The following is a 12,219-nucleotide window of genomic DNA, read 5'->3' as shown; positions in this document are numbered from 1 at the left end:
CTCACACTCACCTACTACTGCCAACATGAACAAACTACTACTAATACTAATAATAATACTAATACTAATACTAATACTGATACTGTTACTGCTGACATGGACATCGACTCAAAAAGGAACTCGAAAACACTGTTGGGTTCCCCTTTTATGAGCAGCATTTTTATATACCAATTCCCAAAACCGCTGGGAACACGTCTTTATATGGCAGTTGTAAGCTAGAAACACATTCATTTTTTTTTTTTTTGTCGACCGGAAGACGTCATTGGAATACGTCTACATACGTCGATGTGTATTGGGACTACGTAAAGAATTGGTTCAAAGCACGTCAAACATAACTTAGAAATAAGTTTCGCGTAAAAAAGACATTGCCGCGACATGTTTCGACTTATGAGTAGCTTATAAGTAGCGTTTGTGGACGTGTGTAAGCGTCCGCATATCGTGTGTAAAACTTATCCCCATCGCATGCGGAACGTGTGTCATACGCCGAGTACGTCATAAAATTTTGAACATGTTTAAAATTTCTTGACGTACTCTACTTACTACGACGTATGATAGCGTACTTTAGCGTTCTACTCACATATACCAAACTTCCTCATACTGTATTTGACGTGCCCCCAACGTTTTAGACACATTTTTCTTAGGTCGGCATACGCTGGCAAGATCGCCAAGGTGTGACCGCGATGTTGTCACTTCCATTTCTACGGCAGTTATGATTCGAATCGTTGTGCGTTAGCCTTTTAATAGGCTACGTCACGACATCGTCGGCGATGCGTGCAACGCGCTATGCCTAAGTTAGACTATCGTTGGGCATCGGTTGTGTAGGCCGACAACAGGTTCAGCATTCGTTGGTATAAGTTATCTATAACACAACGAAACGTTCTGTGTCCATTACTAATATGTTATGCATACGACCAACTCGTTATGAATACGTCCGAATTTTTTTTAAAAAACATCAAAAGTTCAACGTCAGCCAGCGTTTTACATACATTTTAATACGTTGCCATCGCTGGCTAAAACGTCAAGGTGTGACCGGGCCTTTAGCAATGAAATGAACAAACAGGAAAGGAAGAAAGAGGGGATGGGGGAGGGGGGAGGAGCAAACAGTGAAACCAACAAGGAAGGGGGTTGGGTTCGGAAGGGTGAATGGAGGTAATAAAGATCATGGGTCAGGATGGGGGATGACATGAGCTGGCAATGCACTGCCTGCTGCTTGAAGCCCTGGAGGGAAGAGTGGGAAAGAACAACTTCTGGAACTCTGGAAGGTGGTTCCATAAATGGGAGCCGTGAGGACCAAGATGTGTAATCAGCCTGGATTTAGGAAGTTTAACCAGAAGAGGATTACTGGAAGAACTCGTGCATCCTGGTGTTGCTGTGTTCAGGGTTTGGAGGACTGAGAGAGCTGAGGGAGCAATGCCGGTGTAGAGGCAGTATTAAAAAAAAAATTTTAAAAGGAGAGGGAGAACACCGACCTGCCGACGATATGAAGGCAACATACCTTGTGCTTCTGCCACATCATGTAAGATTCCAATAATAGTGGGGCAACTTAGCTAAATATAGCATAACAATTGTACATTTTGTGAGGAAAGCACCAAATTTGGCACACTAGTAGCCTATCATACTATGAACAGATTTGGATATTTTTGATGGCAGTGGAAAATGGCTGCCACAGCCATCAGCGGCTGAATTTGAGATGGCCCAATATCCAAATCTGTTCATATGATAGGCTACTAGTGTGCCAAATTTGGTGCTTTCCTCACAAAATGCACAATTGTTATGCTAAGTTTCCCCACTATAATGGTTGGTGAGCACTTTGGATTCCACAGGATCCAGGAAAGACAGTTGTGATGCAGAGACACCAGCTCATAGGGGAGAGCAGTACTTCATTAAGCTATGGACAAAGGCTGTTGAAATCTATCGACCCGGGTTCATCCTAAAATCTTTGTCCCTTTCTCTTTCACATTCTCCTCACACACACACACAAACACACAAACACACAAACACACAAACACACAAACACACAAACACACAAACACACAAACACACACACACACACACACACACACACACACACACACACAATTCAGAATCGGATCTGACTAATGCATACAAACATTTCGGTCCTCAGACAGTTATTTCCCTAAATGCATGTCCAGGATAGACCCATCTCCATGTCTGGTGGGATTCTAACTTAGATGTATTGAGAAGGGTATAGAATAGATTCCCTTTCTTATGGGTAGGCTTTTTCTCTTTACTACACATTCATGCACACGAGAGATCGCCGTTAGCCCAACAGAGTCTCGTCTACCCCCTTTCCATCAGGACACATTGGCTTGGAGGTGGACAATTTATTTACACCTTGGCCTTACAGGACATTTGATTAAACACACCACGGGCTTTTCCTGAACAGTTATTCTGACGGTCAGACATGGCTGTGGATCATTTACCTCAGGCATCCACCTTTTTCCATTGACGTTCGACACCCACATCTCTTTCATCGATGTTTGAGATCTACCTTTTTCCTTCGACGTTTGACGCCCCGTTCGGCAGTTCTATGGACGCTGGTTGGCTCTTGTTCGTGTCGGGCTGAACAGGGAGGTGATGGTTGCAGTTGACGTTTTGTGAGCACTTCACATTTTCGCTCAGTAATTCCAGCAAATGGCTGCTTGCTGGTGTTCTTCCAGTGCCTCAAACATGGCGTCGTAAGCCAGGCCTGTGCTCAATTGGGAGTTGCATCTTGTTCAATGGTGGGGAAGGAATGATCACGGGGGTTGACGGTTGGAGGTCACGTGCAGCGATGTGCAAATAGGCAAGCTGGATTTGGCTGAAGTCTGCTTGAGGCTCTGCCCACACTGGTCGGCTATGAAAAGGATGTGAGGACCACCTTCCTGACGGTTGCTGACAGCTCCTGACGGTGGGTGACAGCTGGACAATTCTTTCTGGTTCTGCTCAGGACCTGGTTCTTGGTATACCTGATTCTTGGTGTCCCTGGTTACTGGGGGTGATGACGTGACTTCAATTGGTGTTCGAGCCTGTTTGCAGGTAGGTGCACAGCGAGGCAGGGTGCTGGCAGCAGACCAAGGCATGCTCACACATTTTGGGTCATTTTAGTAGACGCACGATGACTTCTACCATGGTAAGCCGAGACCAGATTTCTTGTCCCCCCCGCCCCACCCCTGAATTATCTGCTGGGTTCCCTTGACTCGTGTTTAATCATTAAATAAGGTATAGTGCTCTGCCAATAAAATGAAATGATGAAATGAGCCGATGGGATAATGGAAGAATGATTGAAAGTAACAGGGATTGAACAGAACGATGGTGTGAAGGAATAAAGATTGAAAGTAACAGAGGGGGAAGGGGGAAGACATTACATGGGACAAACAGCCTAGCCAATGCATGTCCCCCTAAAAAGCCCTTTGACAAGGGACCAAGGACACCTACGTGTTCAAACTGTCCATGTATGCTCTCCCCCAGGGGTAAGTTTTACAAAACCATAAGAAGAAAATATATATATACACACCACCACCACCACACAATGACTTTCACACTGTAAAGGCACATTGGGCTGCCGAGGCAGTTTCATTGGCAAGGAGTACAGTCCTGGACGGGTTGCCACTCCGACACAGGTAACCCGACTGGTTATTACCCCAGTACACTGGTACTCATTTCGCCGACCTCAGAAGGACGACAGGCTGTCAACCACACCTGGTGTTAATTCAACGGTAACAGGATCTCAAACTCAGGACTCTAAGGTCCCAAACCAGCCATCACCAGGTGGATATGGATTATATATATATATATATATACATATATATACATACATACATACATACATACATATATATATATATATATATATACATATATATATATATATATATATATATATATATATATATATATATATATATATAATCTGTACAAGTAGAAATGAATTCTTACAAATTGCTCTTGTAAGGCCCACTTTGCTGGGACTGGATAGGTAGAGTAGCAGCAGCTGAAACACGAATCCTATTACAGTCCTTCCTGATGACTCAATCTTTGCTCTTTGCCGATTCAGGTTCCTTCTCATCACTCCCACGCAGTAGTCAGTCTTTCATGCTATATGGTTGGCCCCAGAGAGGTCATCCTTGATGGTGAGGCCTGGAAGTTCAAGAGACTGAACGTCTTCCAGTGGCTGACCATAAAAAATATGGAGGAACGTTCATTTGACGATCCTTCCAGAACAGAAGGATCAATAGGTCTTGTAAAAGTACAAAAATAAAAAGATAAAATTGAAAAACAAACTAAAAACATGCCTTTGTGTTGACACTTTGGCCAAACTCCAAATCCCTGTGTCTCGGACTCATTGACAATCGTTTGTCAATCTCTCCTGAAAGCCAGCACATGTGCAAGCAGACAGATGTTATAAATACAAGTGCAGAAGTCTGTCTGGTTTGTTTGTCTGTCTGTGTGTGCAGGATACCTCAAAAAGTTGATTACGGATTCGGCCACAACTTGGTGGACAAGTTTGGGTGTGTGACAAGGATAGCTTTATTCAATTTTGGTGAAGATCTGAATCCGGAAGCAGATCCAATAATATTTTTCGTGAGTCTTCACCATTGAGTGATGGGACTAAAAATGATATAAAAACACGATATTTCAAAAAGCTATGGACGGCGGATTCGGATGAAACTTGGCGGACAGTTTGGATGTGCGACAAGGACAAAATGATTACATTTTGGTGAAGATCCGAATTTGGATCTGGATGCTAGACTTTTTTGTGAATCTTCACCTTTGGGAGATGGGGCCAAAACCGATATATAGCACGATATTTCAAAACATTATGGATGGGTTATGACAAAACTTGGTGGATGAGTTGGGTAGGTGACAAAGAACATGCCAATTGGATTATGGTTAAGGTCCAGATGCAGATCCAGCCAAACTGTTCAGCCTGTCGGAGTTGTGTGCTCCACTGAGTGTCGTTCTAGTGCACTTTGTTTTTGGCTAGCTCATATGTTATATTTGAGATTAAAGATTTAAGGCTTCATTGGCATTCCCTGTGCATAATTGTTTATAGCCATATTACTTACTGTGTTGGCTCACTTTTAATTTGTTGGAGTTAAAAGTGTTGAATTCCTTGTACATATTGATTTTAGTGCCCCCCAAAAAAAACTATCCCTGTACAAAACAAATTTCAAGTATCATTTGCACAACAAGTCCTTCTGAAGGTCCCTTTCACATTTCCTTCACACATCAATTGGTAGGTCGATCACCTCCAAAGGATTAGGCAGATGGCTACATTTGTGCTCAATTGCAATTGAAATTAACCATTCATTTATTCTTGCATCAGGGTTACAGGAGGGCCGGTGCTTAGCACAGGGTTTGTGACATCTCATTATGCCGCACAGTGTAAAGCATGTCCCTGCCAACAAGTGATGAGAGCACAGATCATCACTGGCTTTCACCCAGAATATCAGCAAACAATTGTGGATGCACATTAGAAATGCCAACCCTGCCTCCGGTTTGAAAGAAACCAAAATGGCTTGCACTGCCAACAATTTGTCCATGTCAACCCATGGTGGGAACACCATTACCACAACAGTACTCAACGAGCCACACACCACAAACCATGAACCTGACCGACTTGCACTGTTCACAACCACAAAATGAGCGTGCAGAGAAATATAAACTTGCACAAAATTTGTCATGAAACGGAGTTTGTACAACTATGCGCAGCAAGTCATGAGATATTCACATTTTATCAAACACCCAAACATTTATCCACAACCAGTACAGCATCCAATCATCCTATCCCTCCCACATGATATATTGACAACCCTTTGACCCCTCCTCTGTCATGGCCTTGTTCACCAAGCGGGTCATGTACACAAATCCAAAAGAAGTAGAATAATAAGGTGGGAGAGGGAAAACCAAGAAAGATGATGAGTGTTAAAGGAATGGGTGGGAGCAAAAGGGGGGAGGGAGGGGAGGAGGGGTTGCACGTCATACATAGTTCTCTTGAGATGGATAATAACCTTTCAGTTGCATAAGAACCTGCATTAGAAATCAAGAGCTATTCCTGACCTGATATGGGATTTGACCTGAAGTGTCACATTTGTGAAACGTCTCACTTGTGATATATTTTTGGATTCTGTGAAAATACCTCAATAAGTCACCGATCTTTCAGGTAATGAGAATAAATTAATATTTCTTTAAAAAGGATCGATACCAAATATTTAGATCAAATAATGTACAGCACAGCAACTCAAGAAATACTGGACTTACTTGAAATCTGAATTTTAAATAAAACTTTAATGATCGATCTGAGGCATAAATCCAAATGAACTCATGACGTCATGACTTTAATCATGCGTCGTCTTCACCAGCAAGTTTGTCCCACGCTCGCTGCTTCAGGGCAGCATGTCCATTTACCAAGTTATGTAAGAACCATTAAAATTTAATGAAGAACCGGCTGGATGAGCATATCAAAGTTTGTGCATCATGATGCATCATAACATCCTTAAATTGACCGCTACATGCGAGAGGAGTGGCGTTTCTCGCAATAAAGATTTGTTTCAAAAAAAAGACCTCCCGGAGACGCTCGAGCAACGTCCAAATTGGAGAAACGAACACTTTTTTTAGGAGTCGGAACTGTTGCCGAGTACAATTTAGGAGCTTCAATTTTGTAATTCGGCTTAGTTTTAAGAGATTATCAAGGTTATGGCATGTGTGGAAAAGAAATAAAGCCACGAACGCTGGTGTCTCAGGGCGTTTATAAGCATTGCGATGTACCCAGCGATTTGTAGCTCTGATGAACAGGCATTCGATAATATTTGTGAGGAAAGTGGAAAAAATTTTTAAATAAAATAAAAAAAAACCTCATCGTCAGGAAATCATTGCAGCCTGTTCCAAATCAAGGCGTGGTTGAGCAGGCCAAAAAAAAACATGGCGGCTTCAGATGCCAGCGAGGTAACCCAGAATACGCCTGAAGACCCCAGAGAGTGAGGTGGCCGAAGATGCGCCTGATAAAGGATACAATTAAATAAGGCCATTAATTATCTTTAAAAGGGGTGTTTAAGTTAACCCAAACACCAGATTTTCACGCTTGCACTACCTTAGAGTACCCTTGGTATGCATGCAAAGTTTCAGGCTGTGAGGTTTCATGGTTTTGGAGTGCTGGAAGAGACATACACAGACATTTATTCAGGTAAAATATATGAAAATCTGATCCGATAAACCATGCTACGTTACAGAGTTTCAGTGCTGCCTGAGCAGTTTCTTGGCAAGGGTCATTCATGCTGGGTGGTTTTTGTCATCCCTTTCCTAGCAGTTGTGGCAGGAATTTGGAATTTGTTCATGATGCTGGCGATAGCTTGCTTACTCGTCGTGCATGGACATTGGACATGGTGGGATCTTTAACGTACACCAATTTAATGTTTATCTGAGGGAGGGCACATGCTTTGATAAATCACCGGGACGATAGTTTATAGCTGAGACGGGATTCAAACCCAGGTTAGACAGCTTAGAGGTGAGTTTGCAAAACTCTGGGCCATCCTGGTTTTTTTTACACACACACACACACACACACACACACACACACACACACACACACACACACACACACACACACACACAGTTTTTTTTTTTTTTTTTTTTTTTTTACAGCTGCATAAAAAAAATGAAACTTGAACCGTAGAAAAAGTACATAATTACAGAGTACAACAGTAAGACTTCATGTAAAATCCATTTATCTTCTTTTCAGGTTACATGTAGCAAAAATAGTAAGGGTTACATTAAAGTTTCAGGATATCTCTCAAGGGCCTATTAAACAGCTCTGGCGCCACACTCCTACATCGTCCTAAATTACACAATAATCTGCATGAAGAGAAGTTTGGTTTTCAGCCATAGTTCCATACAATGTGGTGAAAGCCACTGGAGGAGAGGCTTTCCTACTCCATTGCAAAAGTTAGGTCGTTCGGAGAGAAGTGAATGAGGTGCCCTTGTTGAGATGATTCACAAGAACATGACCTACTTAATGATGAGTCAAATTACTTTTGCTATGTAATAAATTGCAATTGCCTTAACAAGGGAAATAAGAGTTTAAGTTGCACTATAAACATTCAAAAATATTCTCCAGCATGACAAAAATTGAAACCATACATTACACAGAGACTGTTCAACCAATGATATCAAAATGTTTTGTTCATCCATTCAAGTACCCATGCACTACCATATGCAAGGGGTGTTAAACAGCTTAATAAGCTCATAAATTAGTTACATGAACTAAACTGTCACCAAGCTTCAAGCCAAAGCCGAGTGCTATCCTCCCCCCCCCACCCTCCCACCTTGACATCTACCTTCAACATCCACCAATTTAATGGCTTTCCAAAAATTTTACAATCAACTCCATGGACGATTGTTTTTCAATGACGAAGTGTTACTTCATGACAAATGAGTGCGAGAAGTCCCAGGTGAGTCGAAGTGTGCATAAAACATTTTGGGAACAATGACTCACCTGGCCTGGTGGTTTTTAGCTGGATAGAACTATGGGATGTGGACAACACTGCGGCGATATCTTCACTCGTCATACCCACAACAATGGTACCGTTGATCTCCAGGACAAGGTCATTCGCTTGAACCTTCACAGCACTGTGTCCAGCCTGTGGCACAGGCAAGAATGAGTGAGGTATTCAGAGCATTTAATTTACAACCACATCACTAACCCAAGCAGAAGAAAGCACCAACTCGAGCAGTCAATTTGAAGCATTTTGTTTCACAAGGTTTGAGAAACGATAGTTATTTGTTGGCACCCGATAGCTGTGGCTTTTTGCTCATTTACAAGCTTGCATGCATGTTTGTTCCATGCCATTAGTTGAATTATTATCTGACATTGTAGTGTGGAATACTGAAGACAGCTACAACAAACAACTGGAATGGTACTCGGTAGGCGCATACCTCCAGCAGTTGACGTTTTGTATCCGATAGGCCAGACCTGGATCCGGACCTTAACCAAAATCTAATCGGCATGTTGTCATCACCAAACCGACTCATCCATCTAATTTTGTTATAACCTGTCCACAATGTTTCGAGATATCATGCTACACATAGTTTTTTTTGTCCACATCTCTCAAGAGTGAAGATTCACTGAAAAATTCTTGGATTTGAATCCAGATTCAGATCTTCACCAAAATTGAATCAATTCGTCATGGTCTCGCACCCAACTTGTCCACCAAGTTTCATCTGAATCCATCCTCAACTTTGAGATATCATGCAAATAATTTTAGCCCGATCCCTCAATGGTGAAGAATCACTTAAATATTAAATAATTCTCATATCCGAACCAGATATTCATCAAAATTTAATCATTTGTCCTCGTCACACACCCAACCTGTCCACCAAGTTTCAACGGAATCCATCCATAACCTTTTGACATTGTGCTTTATATAATTTATGGCCCGATCTCTCAATGGTGAAGAATCACTTAAATAATTCGAGTATCCAGATCTGGATTCATATCTTCACCAAGATTTAGTGTTGCCGTCCTTGGCTGGTAACCTCCACAAACAAAAAAATTCAAAGCGATTGCTTGAAAACTGTGGCCAAAAATAATGTGACAGACAGACAGACAGACAAATGATACAGAGCAAGAAAAAAAGATTTCCAAGGTGAATTTTGTTTTTTCACGAATAAATAAATAATTTTTAAAAAGAGGTGCTCCGAAAAATATTTTTGCCAAGTCACAAATGGCACAGACCGAGCAATGAATGCCAACATTTTCAATTTTTGTCATAAGACAGACAAGACTGTCTTATGATGTGCTTATCAAAGTGGACATCTCTGGCTGATAGCAGAGAACCACCTCAGCGCCGTCGAGTCTGGCATTTCACTCAAGCCGACTGGCAGGGTCTCCAAGCAGCCATCAAACTTCAAGATTGGTCTCCCATCGCTTCTTTGTCAAACATCAACTCATCCTGGGAATTCCTTCAAAGAAACTTGCTCTCCCTCATGCACAGATTTTCCCCTCTCATCTTCAATTGTCCTACTCTTCCACCAGCCCTTGGTTCACTGAAGCTTGTGGCGAGGCAATTGTCCTGAAACAACTTGCCTTTGCCTCATGGATCACAAACCCAACTGAGGGTAATCTCAGTTCCTTCCATAAAGCTCGGAACAAGTGTGTATCTATCCTCAGGAGAGCCAGAAAACAACATCTTTCATTGCTCAAGTCTGAACTCTCAAACCTCTCTCCCTCCTCAAAATCCTGGGGGCATCTAATCAAATCTGTTTCTGGTGGATGTTCCCTCTCCATCCCCTCCCTTACCTCAAGTGGCCGCACTGTTGATACTGCATATCAAAAGGCTGAATGCCTAAACTCGGTGTTTACTTCGAAATCCTGTGTCCGAAACCCATCGCTTTCTGTACCCACCTTACCCAATCTCACCAAAAACTGTTCCTGGACGCTGTGTCCTTTTCGACTGACAAAGTGGAGACCTTGCTGTCAAACTTCAACCGGTCCAGACAGCATCAGCCCACGTGTCCTAAAAACCTGCTCCTCTGCTCTTGCTCACCCTCTGTCTGTTCTATTCACCCTCTCATTTGCTCAAGGTCATCTGGCATCTGCTTGGAAATCAGCAAACATCACTGCCCTGCATAAAAAGGTGCAAAACCAGATCCCTGCAACTTCAGACCAATCAGCCTCTCCCAATCACCAGCAAGGTTATGGAATCCATCATTGCTTCAGACATTAAATCCTTCCTCTTCTCCAATGGCTTGATCTCTGATCATCAATTTCATTTCAGATCAGTTCACTCTACCCTGGATATGCTGCTGCTGCTCTCCCAACGATGGATGGAGGTCCTCAATGCCAGACATGAAATCATAGCCATATCCCTAGACATATTGTGTGCTTTTGACATGGTCTGGCACCCTGCCCTGCTCACCAAACTCTCTTCCTATGGTATTCAAGGCCATCTCCACTCATGGCTCGCAGACTTCATCTCCTGTTGCAGTCAGCGTGTAGCCCGAAATGGAGTTCTTTCATCCCTTCTTCCTGTCCAAGCTGGAGTTCCTCAAGGCAGCATTCGAGGCCCTGTTCTTTTTCTGGTTTTCATCAATGATCTCTCTGACTCTCTGGAAAATCCTCTTTATCTCTTTGCTGATGACTCCATCCATTGCCGTACCATCTGTCATCCCTCAGACCGGCAAGCAGCAGCTTCTTCACTCACTGCAGATCTGGGTAAAATCACAAACTGGTCCAACACATGGAACATGTCTTTCAATCCAGACAAATCTCACATTCTCACTTTGTCTCTCCAAAAGGACCATTTGGACCCCCCCCCCCTCACCCCCATCTACATTCTCAACAATCGTCTGGAAGAAGTCCTTTCTTTCAAGATTCTGGGTCTCATCATCTTCCATGATCTTTCCTGGGAAAGCCACATTTCCAACCTGGCCTTCAAAGCCAGTCACCGACTGGGAATCCTCTGTTGTGCAAAGTCCTTCCTCGGCCCACCTGAGCTCCTGACCACAAAGCTTTCGTCTGCAGCCTGATGGAGTACTGGGCTGGTGCTCCTGCCTCCCACCTTTCTCGGCTTCACGCTGTGTAAACCAAGGCATTTCGGATCATTGGTCTCTCCCGCGATGAGGCTGAGCCTTTGGGCCTCTTACTCTCTCACTGCAGGCCGGTCGGTGGTCTTTCTGTCTTCTACCGTCTCCTCTCCGGTTTTGCCCTCCATACTGTGTATTCGATTTGTCCCCACCATATTTCCGCAGGGCGCTCAAGGTCCGCCAACAACCCCCTTCTGGTAAAACTACCAAAATCTAGAATCACTGCTCGCCTTCACTCTTTCATTCCTTTTTTCCCGCCTTTGGAATAAACTCCCTCACTCTGTTTAATCCCATTCTTCCCTCCAGGTCTTCAAAACAGTTGTTCACCAACACCTCTTATCGCGTCCCCCCCCCCAATCCAAATCCTCGATCTTTTCTACCCCCGTTCATCCATCCCAAACCCACCTCCTTCAAATTCCCTGTTTTCCTTCCTCAAAGTCTCTGTTGTACCATCTTGTTTACCCCATGTTCCCCAGCCCATCCCTCTCCCTTCCACAGATCTCCTAATGTCTCTGCTCCCCACTGTTTTGTCCTTCCCACTCCCACCCCTCTTGTCTCATGCTCCCCTCGTTGTGCGTTAGCTCTTATACGAGCCTCGACAAAGTATACAAAGAAAAAAAAACAAAGACAGACAGG

The 12,219-nt window shown here is 43.2% G+C and overlaps 1 protein-coding gene across 2 annotated transcripts in view; it reads right to left on the bottom strand.

Annotated features, from left to right (window-relative positions):
- LOC147019637 (membrane-associated guanylate kinase, WW and PDZ domain-containing protein 2-like) overlaps nucleotides 1–12,219 on the bottom strand; it is a 78,728-nt gene that overhangs the window by 61,709 nt on the left and 4,800 nt on the right. For both annotated transcript variants that reach the window (XM_085894196.1, XM_085894197.1), the window contains exon 3: nucleotides 8,495–8,639. In XM_085894196.1, the coding sequence (XP_085750322.1) occupies nucleotides 8,495–8,639 (145 nt within the window). The remainder of the gene's footprint in view (nucleotides 1–8,494; nucleotides 8,640–12,219) is intronic.

Source organism: Eptatretus burgeri, chromosome 9 (assembly GCF_056783735.1).
Source record: "Eptatretus burgeri isolate ZD-2024b chromosome 9, Ebu_testis_v1, whole genome shotgun sequence".
In the NCBI taxonomy this organism is placed as follows: Eukaryota; Metazoa; Chordata; class Myxini; order Myxiniformes; family Myxinidae; genus Eptatretus; species Eptatretus burgeri.
Note: the sequence above shows the minus strand (reverse complement) of the source record. Positions and strands in the feature narration are given on the sequence as shown.